Genomic DNA, 23,467 nt, shown 5'->3' with positions numbered 1-23,467 from the left:
CTCCAATTTAACTGAGATCAAATTTACTAAATGTATTATAATGTACAGTTCTAAATAGCAATAAATAAATTATTTAGTTTAGGATGAATTTGAAGATTGTGAATTGACCGTGTGTATATATAAAAGGAAGATGGTTAGAGTGCGATCAAAATAGCTCAAATAGTAATTAAACAATTAATTGTGTACCAACGTTTATTACCACTTGGCAGGGTTTCATCTGGGCTAAAAAAGATACAGACAACTAAAATACTGTAACGAAGTAAGAGAATAGGTAACATGAAATAAAAGTAAACAAAGGTATGGCTAAAAATATTTGAAAATTAAATAAAAATGGACAAAGTAAATTAAAGAAAATAAAAATTAGACGCACAGTGAAAAGTATAAATAAACGAAAATTACAAAAGATATTAGACAGTTAATGAAAACGGAAATAACAACAAGTAAAAAAGTAGATAAATGAGAAATCTTAAAAAATAGGACCTTTTTGAATAGAGGAATAACAAAAGAATCAGCTAAAGGCAGAAGAAAGGTGTTAATAGGATAAGGGAGTGAGGGACTTTGACTGTTAAAATATGACTTTACATCTAAAAACAAAAAATAATATTAAAGTAAGATAATATTAGGAAATTTAAGAAAATATAATATATAGGCAGACACCAAGTGGTAATTTACTTAAATATATACAGTAAGTGAGAAAAATATGTATAAATATAGATGTATAAATAAAATATAGAGGGAGAATAGAATAAAATTAAAAGAATGGAAACAATAAATATAATATAATGAAGAAAATAAAACATTTAAAATTGTATGGAGGTAGAACAACATTGTAAATTTATATAATAAAAACATTAATTATACAGCAATGAATATAATTAAAGGTGGAAGTATCGGATAAATATAAAATACAGACAAGAGATATAAAAGATATTAAAGATGGATTATAAAGTTTTATAGCAAAAAAAAGACAAAAACATCTAAAATATATAGTAATAAATGTATAAGGGAGTATGAGATAAATATAAAGAGAGAAAAAAAAACAGATAAAAGATATGGGAGTGTAATCGATAAGTCAACTTCTGAAATGTAGAAAATAGAAAAAAATAAAATATGGTAGTTAGATTTCTAGCCCTGACGATGTTCTGCAGAGTTGGGCGAAATGTTGCTCACAATAAATAGTTTAATTATATTCGATTTATTTTGATCGCACTCGGACCATTATTTGTAGTTATTTCGTTTATTTTGAAATTTCGTAGATGAAATCCACAAGCATCTAACATTTAATTTTTATAATGCTATCGCCTTATTTTTTAAAATCTTCAATATATGCTTTTCATGCTTTATATCATTCATAACATACGAGTTTATAGTCCAGACGTAACCTTGCTATAGAAAACAGAGTGATAATTCACTTTTTAAATTTCGTAATATATTTTCAGCTGCATACCGCAAGGTTTGAATACAGTTCTTAAGTTTGTCTATAAGGTTTACAAAAAAAAAACAAATATACTGATAAGGAAAAAAGGTCTTCGTAAAATTTTACATTTTTAATTTAATTTCGTAGATCTAGTTCATGCTAGAAATTTCATCTATCTAATTATCCTATTATTAATAGTTATTAAAATATAAATCACTGCTTTAATTGGCGACATCTGCTAGGTCCGCTCGCTCAGAGGATGAACTAACCCTCAACGGTTCTTTTTCAGTTTAAGGGTGGGCCTTAACAAGCAGGATTCCTTTTCTATGAAGATGGATATCAGTAAAGTGTTTGATGGTGAACTGGAAGGATTCCATCACTACTGACAAGGTGAGGCTCAGACCTCAACTATTATAGTATAAGAGCCCAAGAGGAGAAAAAAGGGAGTTATCTCACCCCAATTTTTTATTACTTTAATGAAAACTATGAATAATCAATTGTCAAAATTGATGAGTCTCCCAAGTATAGGTAGGGGGAATAAAAAATGGCGGCTGTTTCAAAGCGATGAACGTCATTTAAAGAAGAGTAAATATGCTGAAATATGAGCCCTAATAGGGTTATTTACGTTAAATAGTTTTCGAGATACATTTTTTTAAAAAGCAACATTTCATAAAAATGTTGTATGGGACATACTAAAAGATCAGTAGTTAGTGAATTTATTTTGAAAAGTTTATATCTCAAAAACCATTTAACGTACAGATGTCTATTAGCACTCAAATCAAAGCTAGTTTGATGAGCTATAAAGTAGTTTATGGTGTTTATCTTCGTAGGAGTAATAGTTTACATGAACTTTGCTAAAATAAATTGATTTATAGTTATTTGGACAAATTTTCATTTGCCAAATTTATATTCATATGTGAATATCATAAAAACTACTACCCCTAAGAAGATAAGTGTCATAAACTATTTAATAGTAAGTTAAATTTCATTTATTTTGAGTGTTGGCAAACATATGTGCGTACTATGGATCTAGAGATACATTTTTCAAAAATCCAAGGTTATAAACTTCTTTATAGTCCATTAAACTAGCTTTAATTTGAGTGCTAATAGACATCTGTACGTCACATAGTTCCTGAAATATAGATTTCTCAAAATAAATTAACTAACTACTAATCTTTCTGTAGATTTTTAAGAAATTTTGCTTTTTAAAAAGCTATTATATCTCGAGAACTATTGGACGTAAATAGCTCTTTTAAGGCTAATATTTCAGCAAATTTACTCTACTTTAAATAATGTTCTCTTAAATTTTCTAGTCTTTTGGTAGTTTTTAAGATATAGAACTCTGAATGAAAAATCAATGTTTTTTTAAGGTTTTGAAACAGTCGCCATTTTTAATCCCCCTATATATACTTGGCAGACTCATCAATTTTGACTAGTAATTATACATAGTTTTCATTGAAGTAAACAAAAATTGGGGTGAGATAACTGCCTTTTTTTCTTCTCGGCTCTTGTACTATTAGTTCAAGAACCCAATAGGAGAAAAATATCAGTTCTTTCACCCCAATTTTTGATTACTTTAATGAAAACTTTGTGTGATTACTGGTCGAAACTGATGAGTCTGCCAAGTATAGATGGGATAAAAAATGGCGGCTGTTTCAAAACGTTTAAAAAAATAATTTTTCATTTGGAGCTCCATATATTTCAGTGATACTCATGAGTACGAATAAATCACATCTAAAAAATTGAACATCAATGCATCATTAAAAATCGATCGATACATCGATTTGAGATAAATTAATATATATATCAAAAGAATTCTCAAAAAATATGTAGGTAGGTATCTTAGATACAATAACTAAATACCTATAACTAAACGATGGTGGAGACCAGACAACTCTAAAATCATGCGTAGTTGTTTCGCAATTTTTTAGTTGCATAAAAAAGTATTTTTTACTTAGGAGGTATTACAGCTTAGCGACAGTATATTAAAAAGAATTTCTCAACATATTAAATAAGTGAAGAACCATTTAAAAGTACTCACTCATTAATCTTCCGACACCTTCGTTTTCCTATCTTAATGACACACTACTTGAAAAAGTAGCAGCCTTCTAAATATTTTCAGTGTACGAGTTTAATTTAATATATGGTGTTTCACTATTTTTGTATGTTAATAATACTGTGTATTTTAAAAATTATTTCAATAATATATAAAATGTAATCATCAGAAATAATAAATTTAAATTACTTTAGTTTTTTGACAGTTATATTACTTTAGTTTATGTTACATTTATTTGACTTATTATACAATTGTTCAGCAATAATAAATAATATCTTTGTGTTCCGATAATTTTTAACATTTTTAAATCAGCTCAAAAATAATTAGTGAAAAGGTAAATTTAACAAAACAAATTTATATGTGAAAACTAGTCTGATTAGACTATCTTTCAGTAACGAATCATTCCAAAAAGGATAAGAATCAACATAAGAACAATAGAAGTAAACAATCAAAATGAATATTATGAATGACGGAATGAAGAAAAAGTAAGTTGGTGATTCAAATCAGATTAAATATAATATTTTAATTAAGTTTTCTACTACATAAAATTCGATGTAAATTTATCGTTTTTAGTTTAAAAGTTAGATCACTCCAGGATTGACAAAATTGTCGAGTTTTCAATAATTACCTACTTGTTAATTGAAAATAATTGTGAAATTCTTGATTATTTATCAATAGTAAAATTAAATTTGATTCAGAGTAGAGGGGTGGCTCAGTGTGTAAGCCACTGTTCAACTACCTCTTGAATGCAGCTGTAAATAATTATCTATTCTTTAAGTTTTCTACTTCATAAAATACTACCTCCCGAATCTGGCAGTGGCAAATAATTATTTATTCTGCTACTGCAGCTGTGAGTCACCCCTGTGTGTTTGAGGACTCTCCAAGGAAACAACCAACTTCTATAAAGCGGGTACTTTTAATTGGGGAAAAACCTGACAGTTAAACGTGATGTTGAACAGATGATTTCCTTGTCTAACTGCTATTCAAAAAACATTACTTCCTTACTGACCCTACATGGGTTTTAGTGATTCATATTATAATTAAATTTGGTTCAAGCAAAGGTAGATAGAAAAAAAAACCTTTTAATTTAGTGATAAATTTAATGAAAAGACTTCGGAACCTCTAATTACCAATATTTTCAGTACTATAATTTGTTTATCAGTTACCTGTACAGATAATAATGTTTAGGGATTTTTTTTGTTTTACATAATATTTTTGGTTGTCCTAATCTTCTCCAATTTTTTTACTTCAATGTACCTTCTCTTCAAACCAGGTGACATTTGACTTTTGCTATAACTTGTCGCAAATAAAATTTCATTACGTTTTCCAGTGTACCAAGAATGATGCACAATGCCAACTCGTTACCAAATAATAATGATTTGTTTCAATTGAGTTTATCTCTACTAAAAAATAAACTTCATTATAAAAATTGAATACATAAAAATTTCAAATAAATCAGACAACTTTCATTTATTTCCACATTATAATCTGTTTATATTATGTTGTTTATTATGTTTTGTATATATGATTTAAATTTAAATTTATGTTTGTAACTTTTAACTTTTATGTATTTGCATTCGACCTATATAAATAATTTGTACTTTTTATAAATATACAACTCTCTTTATCCCTGAAAAATGAATAAATAAATTATGAAAAATAAATATTGATTGAATGTATTTAATAGTATAATATATGAGGGTATATTCGTAACCAATTTAAATAAAAAAATAGATTATGGGAATATACCTATCAAGTACTTACACACTAGGTCAATATTGATTCATGAAATGAAATGTCATAAATTCAGAGAACAGGTGTCCTAAATTCATTGGAACGGAAATAATCAGTTATTAGCTCTGTGACAGAGTTGATCAAAATAAATCTGATATTTGCTAAAAGTGATAACATTTTTCATTAAAAACCCAATTTCTAATTTTTCCTGCCATTTACCTGTCAGTTGTTATATCAAGGTATAAATTCGATATCTGCTAGATACTTTACCATTTCCATGATGGGAATTCCTTCGAGCGTGAGTACTGTATATTTTATAATTATTAATAAATCTAACCTGATCTTCCTGCATGTTATAGTGTTCAGGATCTTCATTTTCTCTTCAAAAACTATTCCGTTTTCATTTTTCTCCCATTCCCTGATTCAAATTCACTTATTATATGAATGAAAATAAAGCATATATTTGGATGAGCATGGTTTGAACATTTTATTTCATTCTGCTTTCTATATTTTTGAACAAATTAGATGATAGGAAAAAGAAAAAAAAATATGAAATTGTGTTTAAGTAAAAAAATAACCGTTATCATTAAACCCTATCCTTGACATGGGGAGATGCACAATACTATGCTTTTGTTGAATGTTTGAATATCATAAATATCTTAAGAATTAATAAATAATCAACAATCAATAGTTTGATCTTTTTCTAACAGATGGTACCACTATTGTAATAAGAAACTCACTCCTCTTCTTTGAACGTGAAAAATCATATTATTTTTTAATTTAATAATATATTATTATTATTATTATTATATTACTCCTTATATCCCATAAATTTCACAATATTAATACCATAAAAGATGGTGAGAAGATAGTTGACCGTAGATAATATATATGTATATGAGAAGAAGATGGTTGGGGTTGCGGTCAGAAAATAAACCAAATAAGTTATAAAAAATTTATCTTACCACATCCCCAACTATCTTCTCCTCATATAATACCATCAAATATTTATATTCAACTTTTATTTGTCCTATTCTTAAATTTTCATCTATAGATTGGTCTTCCAATTATTTGTTTCTAATTTCTACATTAGAAAATGTATTTTTGAATTTATCATCTGATTGGGTGAGACAATTGAATTCGGAATTTCCTGAAACTCTTGGAGCGAACAGTGACCTTGTATTCTAAATGATATTGTTAAAATTTAAAACTAACTGCTCTAGACTTTAAAAACCCATTTATTCATTGCCAACAATACGGTTATGGGCTTTTGTTAATGTACTAAAATATATTTATTTAAAAAATTATTTACAATGGGAACTAACAGTTTTAATTTAGGTTAGAATTTTTTGTTATCACGTAATAAATTCAAATTTTGTTTTTATATATATTACATTAATCCGCCTAAAACTAATGAATTAAATCATTTTCTTTTTCCGGATAATTTTACTGTCTAAAATCTATTTTCTGAATACCATAATTTAATTTAAAAATTTTAATATTTCACCATTTTCACAAATATGTGTTTCAGATGCGACACAATTTTAGTTAATTTTTTTAATTTAATGAAAATATATCCGACATGTAATAAAAATCATTCCTTTATATGAAGTCAAATGATTTTCCAAAACTAGTATTTTTTATATTTGACCTTTTTATCTAATCTAAATTTTTTCAAATTGTTGACTGTTTTAAATTCTAAAATTTGTTTAGCTTGATTGATTGGAAATAATTAGCAATAAAGAAAAAAATATACAGTTTTTAAAAATCCATCCCAATAAAAATTTTTATTTTTAAAGAATAATATTTAATTGTTCTTTAAAGAAACAGAAAAAGTTACAGGGAATTATCAATCATATAATTTCAATATTAGGTCAATTACCTGTTCAGGTTTGAATAGCTCTTGATACCGAGTAGCGATTCGTCATCTCAACGAGGGTTTTCGTCATATTTAATTTATTGGTCATTCATCTTGTGGAGGAATATGACAAAAAAAATCATTCACTATAGATAAGATGAGTAATTTGTAATTGTACCTAGTCTATTATTTGTTGAACAAAAATTCATTCATAGATTGAAATCATTCGTTAATATATTTCTTTTTTAATATTAAATTATATTTTATAATGGTTTTTAATTTATGAAAAGTTGAGATTACTTATTGAGAAATCAGTACAAGTTTTTTTGTACGACCTGTACAAAGAGAATTTTAACTATTGTATTAAACTAGTGAAATAAAAATTAAAATATTAATTTAAAAATCTAAATAATATGTAATGATCAAGCAGTGCATAACATAATAATTATAACAATTCATAGTTGAACTTTGTAAAATAACACAGTTTTTTTTTAAATTACATCATCTCTGCTTTGAGGAAAGTTAGGAAAAGATTTTTAAAAAAAAGAGTGATACTAAATTACCATAGTTCCATTCAAATTAGAGTTCCCTATTAAGTAATATGAAAAAAATAGCAGAAAATTTTTAAAATATATTAAGTATCATGTTATTTAATAAGATACATTTAGAAAAAAATATTTATTTATTGAAATTAATAATTAAATATAGCAAATTTAATATTAGCTTTAATTTATTTGTAGCTATGGTTCGATAATTGTAAAAATATCACAATGCTACCATAACAACTAAGTATTTTTGAATATAGATATGTAAGGACATTATTTATCCCTTAAAAGAAAAAAATATTTATACAATTGTTTCAAATTACAGTAACTACTGTTTAATTGCATACCTATTAAAAATAATTTAAAGTTTAAATATTTTAATTTAAAATATAATTCTAGTTTAGGTATCAATAATCAAATCCTCAAATAAATATTGGTGAATAGGTGTATCTATTATTCATGCAAATCCTTCACAATTCAATATTTTAATCATACAGCCTTTAAAAATATATTTTTCAAAAACCTTTCAGCCTGAACTATGCCTAGTTTAGGTGGGACAAATAACTAAGGACTAAATGCATTATTTCTTCCGAGATATTGATATTAAGCATTGAACTAGTTATTTAGTTTATTAAAGAATACTTACTATCTTTAATATTATATTTTTTCAATGAGATAAAGGAATTAGTAAATTAGTACAAAATTTCATGATTTGGTTGATATTCACTGTACATCACTTGTATTAAAGAATTAAAAATCCTAATTATTGTTGAAATTAAAAATAAAATAAGAAAATTTCTAACCTCGTAGGTTTCAGAATATTAGAAAGAAATCCGTGATGTTCACCTTCATCGCCGCCACTGTTGATTTCTATACCACTCATTATATCCGTGTGTTAGCAAGCAATCTTTGTACTTTAAACACAACCGGCATATATCTACAGAAGACACTGTCCTTAAAAAGTTAACCGTAGATAGTTTTGAAGTTGTTTGCTTTAGATTATATCGGCTACCAAGATAAAAACCTTATCAAGTTGTTTACAAAAAGAATCGTTCTATTATGACAGAATTTACATATTAACAGTTACAGCATAGAAGGGAGTCAATAATTTAAGATAAAAAATAAAATAAAAATTAAATGAGCGCTTTGACCATGAATTATATTCTAAGAAAACAATTTATATTCTTTATCCTATTAAAATATTTTAAGATTACTACTTCAGTCTCTGTAAAAAAAACTAAACATTTATAGTTTAATTATGTTACATTGTCGCCACTTTACATTCCTAAATCATTAATGTTGTACGAGATTAAATGATTTAAAGGATAGAAACTTTGTTGAGCGCAATTATAGATGTTTTTAAATCATTGCATAATCATATCACTTAAAGGATTTATTAAAAAAAAAAATAAGAACATAAATCAGATTTAAAAGACACTGTATGGTTCCAATTTTATTTATTAGTAATATTTTGATCCATTAACAGTTATTTGTATGAAACTAAACAAAAATTATTTTAATATTAAAACTTCAAACTTTTTTTTAATTACATTTCAATAAACATCATTATTTCAGAAAAAATATGTATTAAATATTTTTTCTACTTTTTAAAAATATTTATTACTGTTATAAAGTTTAGAACCATCAGTTCTATTGTGTAAAAACAATGTCAAAATTATATTTACTCATTTTCAATATAATATATATTATTTAGTTTTATTTGTTTTTTCTGTTTTTATACATATTAAACAATGTAATATTAAGTTTTCTCATCATTTCGTTAATCATTGTCATTTGTTTAGTTCAAATTATGACTATCTTTTTTTAATAGTAATTATATTAATAATTAACATATAAAAAAGCACTAAAGAGAATTTACAATTATTTTTTAATTCTTAAATGATATACACAAATTTTGTGCTACTATTTTGTTTTAAATAAGGAAGTTCTTAGTAATAATAAATTTTACATATATTTCAAATAAGATTTTTATGAATTGACTAAATAATGCACTATGAGGTTATAAATCTTGTGTATATAATAATAAGATATTTAAAACTTATTAATTTATTGTTTTATATCATTAAAAAAATTAAATTAAATTATTGTTAATATGTGTTTTTCAAAGTAATTTGTTATCTTTAAATTGTCAAATGAAATTACTAATGTATTATTTTTTAAAAAATATATCAAATTAGAATAATATATTATAAATAAAAAATGTAAATAGATGATCAAAATCTATTTAAACTGACAATTATTATTTTATAAAAACTTTTTGAGACCCGGCTTGTGTCTGATAATTTTTATCTGTTACCTGTAGCCCTTGAGTCAGTCCTGTGGGTTTGGGAGCCCTCCGGGGTCCACCCAACCTCATAAAAGGGGTACCCTTAATTGGGTACGATGGCTTCGATTAATTTTTAATTGAATAAAAAAGTTTGTGATACATTAGACTCCATCTTTCAAATTAAAAGTTAATTTTATTTTTTACTACTTTTCTCTAAAATTATGCTATTTTTGTGTACTTTTGTTGTAACATAGTTAAATTTGAAGAGCTATTTTAGTTTGTTTTTTTTTATTTATTCTAAAATAATAATATTCAATGTATTGAATTTCAAAAAATCTAAAAAAAAATTAAAAAATGTTATACAACATATATATATATATAGTGCAAAACATTTATATAAATACATCAATCTAGATATGTGGTTTAATTCAAGAACAATCTATGCTAAAATTTTTCTCTTTTGTTTAGGAAAGTTACAAAAATCCATTGGAATACAAATAATTATGTTTATATCATTCCTTTAGTCATTTGTGGTTTAGAAACTCATAATTCTTTTTAATTGACTATACAACCAATCTCATTTTCAATGAAAATCGACATTAGTTGTTTTCACATCAATAGAACTTTATTTCACGATTTATAAATCTAAATGACTTAGTGTTGACATCATCTATTTCCACTAAATTTTAACATTTTAACATTAATATTTCACATTAATATGATAAAAATTGTTTAAAAGAACTTTTACATACAAAATGGATAAAGTTGTTCTAGTTTTCAAAAACAATAGATATTAAAACCCCTGAAAATTGGCCACACATTAATCATCCATCAGATTAGCCAGCCTAATGAGAAAAAAAAATTACTAAAACAAAGAAAATGAGATAAAAATCAAATGAATTTATAACGGTTTTGTTGTAAACAATCTATTAAAGGATTAAATTTGCATTATGAGAATTTTTTTTTTTTCACCTTAAGTAAATGGTTAAATGATATAAATAAATATCAATTAAGTTATTCTGAAAAATTTGGAAAAATGATGTGATATAAATGTTCTCCTGAACTCATTAAATATTATTAATTAGTTCGCAACTCAAAATGATTAAGAATATTATTCATTTTTATTAATATTTAATTATATTATTTTTGTTACCTTTTAAATATTTCAATATGTTTAGTAGAGTGGGAAGTATCCATAATAGCTGGCGCGACTAATGAAACAGTGAGACTGCATTACATCACTTCTTATCCTCTAGTTCATTATTCTCTGTCGTTGGCTTCCATTTCGACGGAACAACGTTTATTGTCAAGTTTAAAGATCTCTTACAGACAATAATGCAACAGTTTTACAATTTAAAAACCACACTTGAATAGTATTTCTAAGTAAAATAATTTAGAGTGTGAAGTAATTTTGAACATTAAAATTTGACGAATTATACTAATGCAAAGCTCATTAATTTTTATAAAATTAAAATATTTTAAATTCGATCAGAGAATTTTTTAAAGAATATTTGAATTATAAATAATAAGAAAATTGAAATGGACCGGATTTAGAATAAAGATTATGATTTACAATTTAATTTCAGGTGTTTTTTAAATAATTAATGGGAAGAATTTAGTTATTCTTTATTTTTCTGATAAATAATCTGAAATTCTGGTTCAAATTATTTTAGAACAATATTTAAGTGTTCTCAAGAGCTTATAAAACTCGGAAAACAAAATTATTTTGTAATTTGATTAAAAAATAAAATCGAAATTCACCAACATACAAATTAAGATATGTTCATTAATATTTATAGAGATAACATATTTACAATAATTCTATACATAAAATGCCATATTGTTTTATGTAATAAAACCTTGTCATAATGGGAATCTATACACATATTATTTGAGATGTCATATGTTATTATTAAATACATTTTCAAAAATTGTTTCTTCCACAATGTGTTGATACTAACAAATATACTTTTTTTTTTTTAATTACGATTAATACCCTTCTTACTTATTTAAAAATATTGTGTTTATAAAATTACAGGAACATTACAAACACATTACCATAAGAAACCCTATAATTTGTGAAAAATCTTGAAAATAATTTTTTATAATGCAATTAAAAACTACAAAGAAAAGATATCTATGAAATATAAATTAATTTAATTTTTGCTAACTTAAAAATTACGGCTTCTTATTTACATATTACTTATATCTTATAAGGAATATCTATTTATAAATTTACATATATGTTTTTATATATTTATTTTAAGTAATGAAAATGGAACTGTAAAAAAGTCTGAAGATTGCGTTCTTTTGCAGAACTTCTGTGTTCCCAAAAGTAATTCTTATATGGATTTGATTTCTGTGTTATATTATTATTTTGTGAATATAATAAAATAAAAAATTAACAGTCCTATATGAAATGTATGTCTGTTAAAATATAAGTACATTTATTATTTAGTGATTTATAGTTTTTCAAAATTATAATAGCATACCTTTTATAAAACATTTTTCTCCGACTTTTCATTTCTAGTAATACGAACAAATTGCATAAATGAAACAGATGTAATTACAACAGACACTTACAGAATATTCTTTCTACATAGAACTTTAAGACAAAAAGGAACAAACAATTAATAGCAAACATCACGAGTAAATACAGATGTTTTTCTATGTATATTTACATCCTTGTTTATAATTTACGATTTCTTTCTTATTTCTATTCCAATCTATGTGTTTTCCAATATGATAAAATAAATATAACGAAAAATTATCAAAAATAAAACCTATTAACTCGACTGAAAATATATAAACATGTGTTTGAATTTCAGAAAATATTATTTTATCCCTGAGGATCATATATCATCACTAATTAATCATAATGGTAATTAGTTGGGAGTATTTAGTATTATTTGTTTTTGTATTTTGGAATAGAAAAAATGATTGTAATTTGTTTATAAAAAATGAACACTGCATTGTATTGTATTATTTTATTTCTTTTAAATCAATGTTTATAATTTCTTTTATGATTGATTAATTTTAATTTGCTGTGCAACCCCCATTGTATTCGGGCAGCATGGCTTATTGATAAATCAATCATTTATCTCTTTAAAAAAAAAATTGAACTGTGGTTTCATTCCTGTTGGCTTGTGAGTTGTATAAATTTTTAGTTTATTATTTTTTTTCTTCTTATTTTTTCATTTAATTATGCTTTAAAAGTATCAACATAACAAATAATATAAAAATAAAATAAAATAATACAAACTGACAACCCTGTTTCTGTCTCTAGGTTTTTATTAATTATATTATTCAATGTTTATAGTGACTTTCCACTCATTTGGTTTCTAACACCGAAAACAAGAAAAAAAAAATTCATACAGACAATGGTCTATATGTGGATTATCTACAAAAAGGATAAAATTGATATCTTGTGTTTTTGTCACGTTTTGTTGTTGAATTAGTAGCAATAACTAAAAAACTATTTAAATTTTATAATTCTGAATTACAGCATAAAAAACTAGACAATATTGTCTTTAAAATCACATCGAATTTGTCTTTGTTAAAACCATTTGAGATGGTCTATCAAGTTGCTAAATAACTTTAAGTTTTATTTTTCGTAAAAAAACTAAATTATTTGTAATGTTTTTTTTTTCATGTTCAGGAAAATATGTTTCTTATTTATAACAAAAAATATATAATGTGGGCTTAACAAATGAAATTCTACTTTAACAATAAACATTTTTATTTGAAAAACAAATTTGTTATTATAAAATTCATGCTTTAAATATAGATGATATAGATATAGGAGGAAATACGTTTGAACAGGTAGATAGGTTTAAGTATTTAGGTTCTACAGTAACTAGAAAATACGAAATTGTTGAGGAAATAAAACCTAGGTTGAAGGCGGGAAATGCTTGTTATTTTTCAATTTCGAAACTGCTTAGCCTCCCCCCTTCTATCGAAGAACTTAAAAATTAGAATTTACAAAACTATTATCCTTCCCACTGTTCTTTATGGATGTGAGATGTGGCCTCTTACACTAAGGGATGAACAGCATCTTAAGGTTTTTGAAAATAAAGTATTACGCAAAATATTCGGACCGAAAAAGGATGAATTAAAGGAAGAATTTAGAAGATTACACAACGCTGAATTAAGGGACCTACACCTGGTAAATATAATTCACCTAATAAGATGGGCATATTAGGTTGTGGGACTTTGTAAGAACAGAACCCTTAAACACTGAACCAATGTGTAAACGTCCGAGGGGTAGACTGAAACGTAGATGGGAGAATTGTGTTAAAACAGATTTAGTGGAATTGGGTTCAGAGGGGCATCACTGGATGTATGTGGAGAGCGTTTGGTGGTATCGGCATCAAACCTTTGGGTTCGTTATCTTTATTATTATTATTATTAAAAGTCATGCACTAAACTGCATAAAAAATTGTCTAGTAATTTTAACAATAATTTTTAAACTGTGGTATGATTCTTGGTGGCTTATAAGTTATTTAAATTTTGAGTTTCTTTATTTTTATTCTTCTTATTTTTTTTAACTATACTTTAAAAGTATCAATATAAAAATTTTAAAAATAAACATTAAAAAGGAAAAGAAATATAATGAAAGGTAAAACCTTGTTTTTGTCTCTAGGTTTTTATTACTTAGATTATTTTTCTATGTTTAAAGTAGTCCTGGTTTTTCATTAAATTATATATTATTTCTCCTTTTTTTTTTTTATTAGCCTTTGACTGGATTATGTATTTTCCACTTTTAGATAAATCTCCATACTTAACAAGCTTAAAGCCGATATCTATTAATTTGAGGTTTATGAAGTTAAAGAATAACCTGAGATCCGCCTCCAGTTTTTATTAAAAAAACAAAAGTCATGTGAAATTCTATATCCTCTTAGTATCAATGTTTACAGCCAAAATAATTACAAATTACTAACATACTATTCTCATGTATAAAAAATATGTAAAATAAAATATTTAATGTGGATATAACAAATTAAATTCCTTTAGGAAAAAAATTAAATAAATATAAAACTTTTCGATAAAAAAAAATTATTGTTATGAAAGTCATGCACTAAACGGTATTAAAAAAATTTTCTGTAATTTTAGCAATAATTCTTATTTCGTTACTAGATGTACTTCGTATTTATATTATTTTTGATCACTTTGTAAATTTCATGTTTATTAAAGGCAGATTCATTAATAAAACCTCAACTTATTGATATGAACTTAAAGCTTTTTAAGCAAGGAGATTTTTTTTTAATTAGAAAATATATGATATAGTAAGATTATTCTTTCATTTTTTATATTGACACTCTTACATTATTGTTAAATAAAATAACAAGAAAAAAAAAAAGAAACTCAAAATTTAAATAACTTATAAACCATCAGGAATCAAACCACAGTTTACAAATTATTGCTATAATTACTAGAAAGTTTTGTTATACCGTTTAATGTATGACTTTCATAATAACAAATTTGTTTTTCATATGAAATTTTTTTTATTTTAAAAGTAGAATTTCATTTGTAATATCCACATATTTTTATAAACAAGAAATGTATTTTATTGAATGTAGATAAAAACATTGCAAATAATTAACTTTTTTTATGAAAAAAATAAAACTTATTTATTTTTGAAAATTTATTTAGCAACTAGAAAGGCCACCTCAAAAGGTTTTAATATTGTCTAGTTTATCGTACTGTAATTTAGTTTTACATGAGTCAAATATTTTTTATTTATTAATAAAATATTAATTATTGTTACTAATTAAACAAAAACACAAGATATCAATTTTCTTCTTTTCTGACGATAATCAGACTATCATCTACAAGAATTTATTTTCTTGCTTTTGATGTCTAGCCACCAAATGAGTATAGCAACAAAATATTGTCATGTCAAGGTTTTTAAGGTATAATCCCTCCAAATTAAGTTAGGGAACTGAGCGCCTTTTGGGGATTTCAGTTTTTTCTCTCCCCCTCTGCCATTTCCCCGCTCCTTAAGGTTTTTAACCGTTAGTGAAACAATTAAATCACTTTTCATCTGATTTTCAAACATAAATCTTGGAAAAAAACATGTAATTTTAAGTAGTAAGTATGTTTTATAGTAACTGGAATTAAAAAATGAAAGATACAGTTTACTAATTGCTGTTTACTATTTTAAGAAAGCATCAAATTTAATTACCTTGTTAAGAACACAATTTGTGTCACTGATTGCTTGATTAGGATAATTATTAGACATGACTAGACAGTCAGAAATACAATTGTTTCTTTTTCCTTTTTTTTATTGTATGAAGATTAATTTCATTAAAAATAGATAAATTCTTATTCATAATAAACTTATCTTTATTAATTAAAAAAATATATTATAAAACAACTGCAATCATTACTAAGACAAAGTTTCAATCATAATTATAACAATTAAAAATATAAATAAACTAACTAAAAACATAGATTAGACATTACAAAGTGGAATAAACAAAAGTGTAGACGAAATAGTCAAGAAATGGAACGGAGCCTAGAAGGGGACTAAGTGGAAGGAAGAAGACCATTACTAAAAGATTTACTAGATGTAGAAATTGCTTATTATAGCACTTAGCTGTAGTTTGGCACTACCTAACGGCAGTCGGCTTGTCCAAGCATCTTATGCAATGAATTTAATTACCGCTTACTTATTTTATATTACAATATAATTAAAATAAAGATAAATTCTGGACAGTTAAAAACAAGAATGATTTAAACAGACTTTATGAACTTTATTTAGAGAAATGTTCAAACCATGCTCATAATAATTAAATATAGAATTATATTTTATAAAAGTAATATATACAACTAATCTTATTATTAAACACTAACAAATATTCTTTTTCTAAAATTAATTTAACACTCCCTCATTTGAATTAATTTCATCATAATAAAATAAATACCAAATAAAAATTAAAAACATATTCTAAAAAAAATTATTTATTAAAAATATAGTGAATTAAAACAGATGAAGGTAAAAGCCAGTCATAATATTTAGTATTTTTGTTTGATTACTGTCTATCTATTGTGATAATTTTTTCTTATCTAATTGTGGTGTGCTTTATTTTTATCTTTTCAAATTTACCAAAAAATATCATAAAATTGAAGAACTGATCAATGCAACACATAAAATAATGGTGATTTTTAAAATAATAAATCAATTTTGTTATAAAAAAATATTTATTACTAAAATTTCAATTTCATAATTTATTCAAAAGTCTATTTCAGGAAGATAACTCATTTTAATAGCCTAATTTTGTGTAAAATTCCTTTAAATGACCATTTATAAAACAATAGAATACTAAACTATAGAGATTTCACAAGTATAATCAATACAGAAAAATAAACTCATTTATTTATTTCTAATCATTAACCTATAAAACTGATTTTTTTAAAAAATATTTATTAATAAAATAAAATATTTTGAAATAAACATAAAACTACACATTCTCAAGTATAAATAAACCCTCATATAAAGATATTGTATGAGCCGTCGAGAGCACAAGTGATGTAAGTCATTGGCTAGTTTTAACAGAGGAATCTATTATTCCTTACCAAACTCTTTATATAACTTCCACTAAAGTATTGAAGATCTTAAAACTTCAGTTTTGACTTACATTATATTTGCACTAAACAGTTCATACGATCATATCACATATAACTACAGAAGCAACATTCTCCACTTGTATTCTCCAGCAAATGTCCAATTTCGATAAAACAAAAGGTTTAAAAGCATTAGTTTTTCTTTTTAATATTATGTAAGCACACAACATTACATTTTAAAAAATAAAAATTAATTCAAAATTCTTATTTTATTGAAATTAGATACTTTATTGTTTACTTTAAAATTTTCTAAAGTGGAAAATACAACTTTTGCACATAGAACCTACATTTATAATTTGTCAAAAAAAAAAAAAAAAATTTAATATATTGACATGTAGTATAAAAGTAGTTTAATAATAAAAAAAAATTCTTTTGACAATTTTGACAATTAAATAAGTTTAATACTAATTAATAAAAATATACATACCTCGTTATTAATGGCATCCCTTGGGATTCTGGAATTCTCATTTGTCAGAGCACCTCACCAACCCCGTGAGTTGACCTCAGTTAAAATGTTGTCTGTGGCGTCCCCCTCCCAATACTCCCTCTTGGAAGGTAATTCAGTCCTGCCTAAGACAGTGGTAACCATGGTCATTGAGATCTCTTATTGGGCCAGCAACAAGGCTTCTGTTGTTAGTGAGTACCTTGGGTCAATTGACTCTTATCTTTTACTATTGTATAAGCAGGAAGCTTAATAAATTCAATGGCCTCTGGAAGAACGTATCTTCCATATTAATAATACAATGTCAAAGGAGATATTCGCATTATGAATAACTGAAAAATATATTTTAATATACACTTACAATAATTGAAATAGTTGACATTGAAAAAGAAATAGTATTTAGACCATTAGTTGCCATTTACACCTAAGATAAAATTATCTAGTCTCGTAAAATGGTTTTACTGTCACTTAAAACTTCAAAAATTCCTGACTTCAAAATTTTAGGAAAATAATCTACAAGTCATTTTTTTTTTACTGACACTTACCTTTACATATAAGAAATACATAAGAGAAAGGGTAATTTATTGTAAAACAAAACTAGCTTTAAAAAACAATTTTATATTTTTTTAGAAAAACAATTTATTATTTAGAAATAATACAAAATTAATGGTGATTAATTTACAACTATAGTATTAATAAAACAGCGATTTTAAACAAATTTATGAGGCATTGTTTTGCAAAATCATCCAAGACCATTTTCAAATTTTTATTTTTTTTTAATTTATCAATTTAACATTTTTAGTATTAGATTATTATAAGATAAACATATTTTTTTCCCAAAACAGCTAAATAGCTGTTGTTTAAATGTTTTGAATGAAATTATGTTTTCGTGTGATAAGCAAGAGCCAAAAATTAAAACTTAAGAAAATGCACTTGGCTGATTTATGAATGGAAAGCTTCATGTAACATGAAATAAATGGGAAACCTAACAATAACCTACCATTCCTATCCTCAATATTACTACAGTACTAAACCCAAAAAACTACAAATTTCAACATTTTTCTTCGACAAGTTAAATCATAGAATGATTCAAATTCAGAATAAAATTAGATATTTAAGATTAAACAAAAAATTTATTTTAAGAAAGAAAACATCTGTTTCAGGTCAGCATTTGCATCTTGTTTCTATCAGTTATATTGTCGAAAAATGCAGCGTACGGGCAAGTAAGTATTTTTTTTCAAACCAATCAATTATAATTTACCTTTACTAAGGTTTTTAAATTTAGTGATAATATGATTTATATTTTTATAATTCATATTTGATTATTAATGTAACTTTTACATCTAAATAACTTATTATATAATATTTACTTATTCATTTTAAAGAGAATTTAAAACATTTTATTTATAGGTTTTTTTGTAAGTGTAAATAACATAAAAAATGTCTTCATCTAAAACTTTTAAAAAATATCAGAAAGATCTCTTTTTTCAACAATTGTATCAATTTATTATTATTATTATTATTCATTACAAACTATTATTTAATTCTATATTTAAACTTTAGCTAAGTTAAGTAATTAAAGTACATTAAAATTTTTATCATTTTCAGTTTTAAAAAATAATTTTTCCTTCTTTTAAATTTTATGTCAAAATAGTTTCTTTATTCTATAAAATTATTTAACCAACAATTACCATACAACTTGACAATATTTTTTCATAACTTTAATTGGAAAAACATTTTAATAATATTTTATTTTTATAAATTCAGAATATTTCTTTTTTCATAATTTTTTTTTTCAATTTTTCTTCATTTCACAAGAAGAAAGTTGTAATAATACCAACTATAAAAAGTATAAATAAATAATGTTAATATAATATAAAATAATTATTGTAATAAAACTTTCAACCAGCTGTAACTTGATGTTTAATAATATACTTTAATGTTTAGTTCTACTTACAAGATGGACAATTACCGGAGTATTATCAGAGTAATAATCACAAGACCGAAACTCTAAAAAAAGTAAGTACTTAAAATATATCATTGATTCACCATTGTTTCAAAACACTCGACAGCCCGAAGTAGAATGAAATAAAATTTACATAATGAAGTTAGCTAGAGCCAGATTAACACGTTTCCTTTATGTAAATTACTTATTTGTCTACTTGCATTGTAAGCATTGATGGATACATTACTGTTTTAGGGGCCATTGTGCAAGCCTTGGGTATAATTGAAAATGAAAAAATATATATATGCATATATGTATATATAATGAATGCTTATAAATTTTAATTGTCATTAAAATGAAAATTCAAAGGATTAATAATAAGAATTCAAAATATCATTAAAATGATATTTAATTCATTAACTAAAATAAATTAAAATTATATTACTCACACTGGTTTGGTTCAGTGCTAGATTGATTGGATCACTGAGGTATTAAGGGTATGATGTGGGATTTATAAGACAACCGGTTATTAAACTTATCTAAGGATTTTAGGGATATTTGTCTTAAAAAACATGAATAAATACAAAAATATTAAGCACGTTTAAAAAACAACAACATAACTATAGAACTATTAATATATTTCTCTGCTGTTAGATTTAAAGATTTAAAAAAAATAATGAATCTATTTTATAAATATATAATAATAAAATATATTATTATATGAACTAACTACAGAATTTACCAGATAAATATATAAAATAACCAATTTTAAACAAATTTATGAGGCATTGTTTTGAAAAATTATCCAAGCCTATTTTCAAATATTTTTTTCTTTTTATAAACATAATTTTTTTTTTTACTATAAGAATGTACTCTTAGTAACATTTTTAAAAATCATAATTGCCTAAAAGTCAAGAGCTAAAAAGAAATGTTAAAAAAGTTTTAACATGCATGCTAAGTGTTACAAGTATAGCATTGTGAACAGCAAAATTTAAAATCCATGTTATAAGTTAAATTCAGAGGAGCTCTTAGCGGATTTTCTGGGCAACTTTCTAACCTTTCTTTTCAAAACTTTTCAGAATGTCATCATTTTTATCTATTACTTTATTAGAGTTTTGAAAACATCCGAAATAAAGAATACAAACCAAACATGAAGTACAAGCAACTAACCTATCAAAATGTCGTGGAGCTCAACTGATCTGTTGCGTGAAGTCATTCTCCATTTAGCAAATCTACTACAGACTCTCAACCATTTGACTACTGTAAAAACAGCCCTGACAAAGCCCTGCAATGTGGGGCGAAACGACTCAATAAAATAGTATAATTATTTACTATTTGAGTTTTTTTTTTACCGCACCATATTCCATTCTTCTATACACACGGTCAATCAATAATCTTCCAGACTCTCAACCATGTTAAAAGAAGGAAATATTTCTCCTTTTTCACAATTTTTTCCAATTATAACACTCTAACATATTAAACTAAAGTTCATCAATACCCCCTACTGTGTCTCCCCTCCCCCTCTTGAACATAACATAATTCACTGTTGTTAAAAACAGTACATTTGTGTTAAAATTATCAGTATAATTATAAATTTACAATTACAGATTGTCCTTGAGGATGGGCAGGTTGTGCATAATGTTGGACATTAAAAGAAATAATAAAGAGTGTTGTGAGACTTTAATTGGATAAAAATTATTTTATTTAAACAATATAACCAGTCTCAAAAAAGTGAAAAAATTATATGTATAAGCTGAATAATACTTTTAATTTTAATCAAGTTAAGATATGGGAGGCAGTTAGATTTAACTAATAATGTCCGGATATTAGTATAAGTGTGAAATACTGGAAGATCCCTAATTGACCGTGCATAATAATAAAAAGAAAATTGTCCAGGTGCGGTAAAGGAAAAACTCAAATAGTGATTAAACTATTCATATTGAGCCAACGTTTCACCCCACATTGCGGGGCTAACAAATGTATAAACACTTAAATGATGTAAAAATAAATGGGAAAAGTTTTTTATAAAAATTTTTGTTTATGTTTGTCATTTAAGTGTTTGTATCTTTTTTAGCCCTGATGAAGCCCTGCAACGTAGAGTGAAACGTTGCTCAATATAAATAGTTTAATCACTATTTGAGTTTTTCTTTGACCGCACCCAGACTAACTTCCTTTTATTATAAATGTGAAATATTGTAGGACAAATTCTATTTCTGATTCACATGTGAATAGTAGTAAACAAAATCATGCCTTTCATAGGAAATATTAACGATTCTTATATCTTGCAGTCATACAAGCCACTATGTCATTCAATAAAGAAGGAAATAGCGATGGAAGATGATGAGTTCGAATACATGCCATCTTCGTACACAGAGTACATATGCACCAGGCCAGAGAGGCAAGACCAGATCATCACAAAGGAAAGTCATGTAAGTCAATTACATAGTATCACTTCTATCTTTTGTTTATATTGAAATAATATATTTTACCAGAAGTATCCTCATAAGAATCAATCATTTATGATTTAGAATAAATCCTTTATTCAGATAAGAATGATTTCAAGATATGAACATATTCAAGTTTGTATATGTATTAATACAAAAACATAAAACCATTAAATACATACTATTATCCTAATTATCAGTATTTTGTAAATGTTCGTTATTTATATTTCTTAGCTATTAAATGTTCGTTATAATTTTAACCACGTTACATTACAGATGTGCACCTTTCCTGGATTTGAATGCGTCCAGCGACATGAGCAAATGTCTATAGCCAAGAGGAGAAAAGGAAGTGAAAACTGGGAATTTTATACACAGAGCATTGCCTCTGATTGCGAGTGCATGCTTCCAACATATCAATTACCATCAATGAATGAGCATAATGTATTGTAAATACAATATACAAGAATGTTTTAAAAAATGAAATTTTTTAGAATTATGTTTTATTTGAGACCAAATCTTCAAAATATTTCACTTTTCAAATTTTAAAAGTAATAAAAATGTTAATTTATTTTTTAAAATTATTGTCATGCCTCATGGTTGAGGTAAAAAAAATTCCCATATAGGCCCTGGAGGGGTTTGTGTCGCCATTGGTAGAGATGCCTAATTGTCAATATTATAGTTATATTGTGAGAGTAAGTAGGACAGTACTCATTTACTCGATGATAGTGAGGCTAACTTCAAAGTTCAGATTGGTAAATGAATGATAAGAACAATATTGATCATATTTTTCAAAATATGAAGGAGATGGTTGGGGTGCAGTAAAAAAGGAACAAAAAATAGTTCACAGCTATTTATTTGTCAACATTTACTTTGCAGGGCTTGATCAGGGTTAAAAAAACACAAAACAACTAAAAATTTGTTGAAAATGTAAGATAAAAAGAAACAAAAAAGTAAACTTAAGTAGGGTTAAAAATTACGTTTATTCGTCACTCACTCACTGTTTGTAAACTTGACAGGTGAGCGGATCTGATTTGTTCTTTATTTATTTATTATTATTATTTATACTTGTTATTTATTCTTTCTTAGCCTTCATTTATTCTCATCTTTCTTAAT

At 25.2% G+C, this 23,467-nt stretch overlaps 1 protein-coding gene and 1 long non-coding RNA gene across 3 annotated transcripts; one reads left to right on the top strand and one right to left on the bottom strand.

Moving 5' to 3' along the window:
• The first annotated feature begins 5,364 nt into the window (after positions 1 to 5,364).
• Positions 5,365 to 22,837, top strand: LOC106691537 (uncharacterized). 2 transcript variants are annotated; one of them, XM_014437332.2, is made up of 5 exons: positions 5,365 to 5,505; positions 19,129 to 19,188; positions 19,913 to 19,984; positions 22,199 to 22,339; positions 22,631 to 22,837. In XM_014437332.2, the coding sequence occupies exons 1-5, from the start codon at positions 5,485 to 5,487 to the stop codon at positions 22,802 to 22,804; spliced, it is 468 nt and encodes a 155-aa protein (XP_014292818.1). In that variant the 5' UTR covers positions 5,365 to 5,484; the 3' UTR covers positions 22,805 to 22,837. The 2 variants fall into 2 exon arrangements, 1 of the variants encoding a protein (XP_014292818.1); XR_010842883.1 differs by lacking the exon at positions 5,365 to 5,505 and adding an exon at positions 18,090 to 18,159.
• Positions 5,545 to 18,091, bottom strand: LOC106691538 (uncharacterized). Its single transcript, XR_001344803.2, has 2 exons — positions 17,951 to 18,091; positions 5,545 to 5,625 (listed from the first exon to the last, which is right to left on the bottom strand). It is a non-coding gene; the product is annotated as an uncharacterized lncRNA (long non-coding RNA).
• Positions 22,838 to 23,467: the final 630 nt, after the last annotated feature.

The sequence above is a fragment of the Halyomorpha halys genome, unplaced genomic scaffold (genome assembly GCF_000696795.3).
Source record: "Halyomorpha halys isolate HHAL.00 unplaced genomic scaffold, Hhal_1.1 Scaffold2473.1, whole genome shotgun sequence".
NCBI lineage: Eukaryota > Metazoa > Arthropoda > Insecta > Hemiptera > Pentatomidae > Halyomorpha > Halyomorpha halys.
This window is presented reverse-complemented; position numbering and strand designations above follow the sequence as displayed.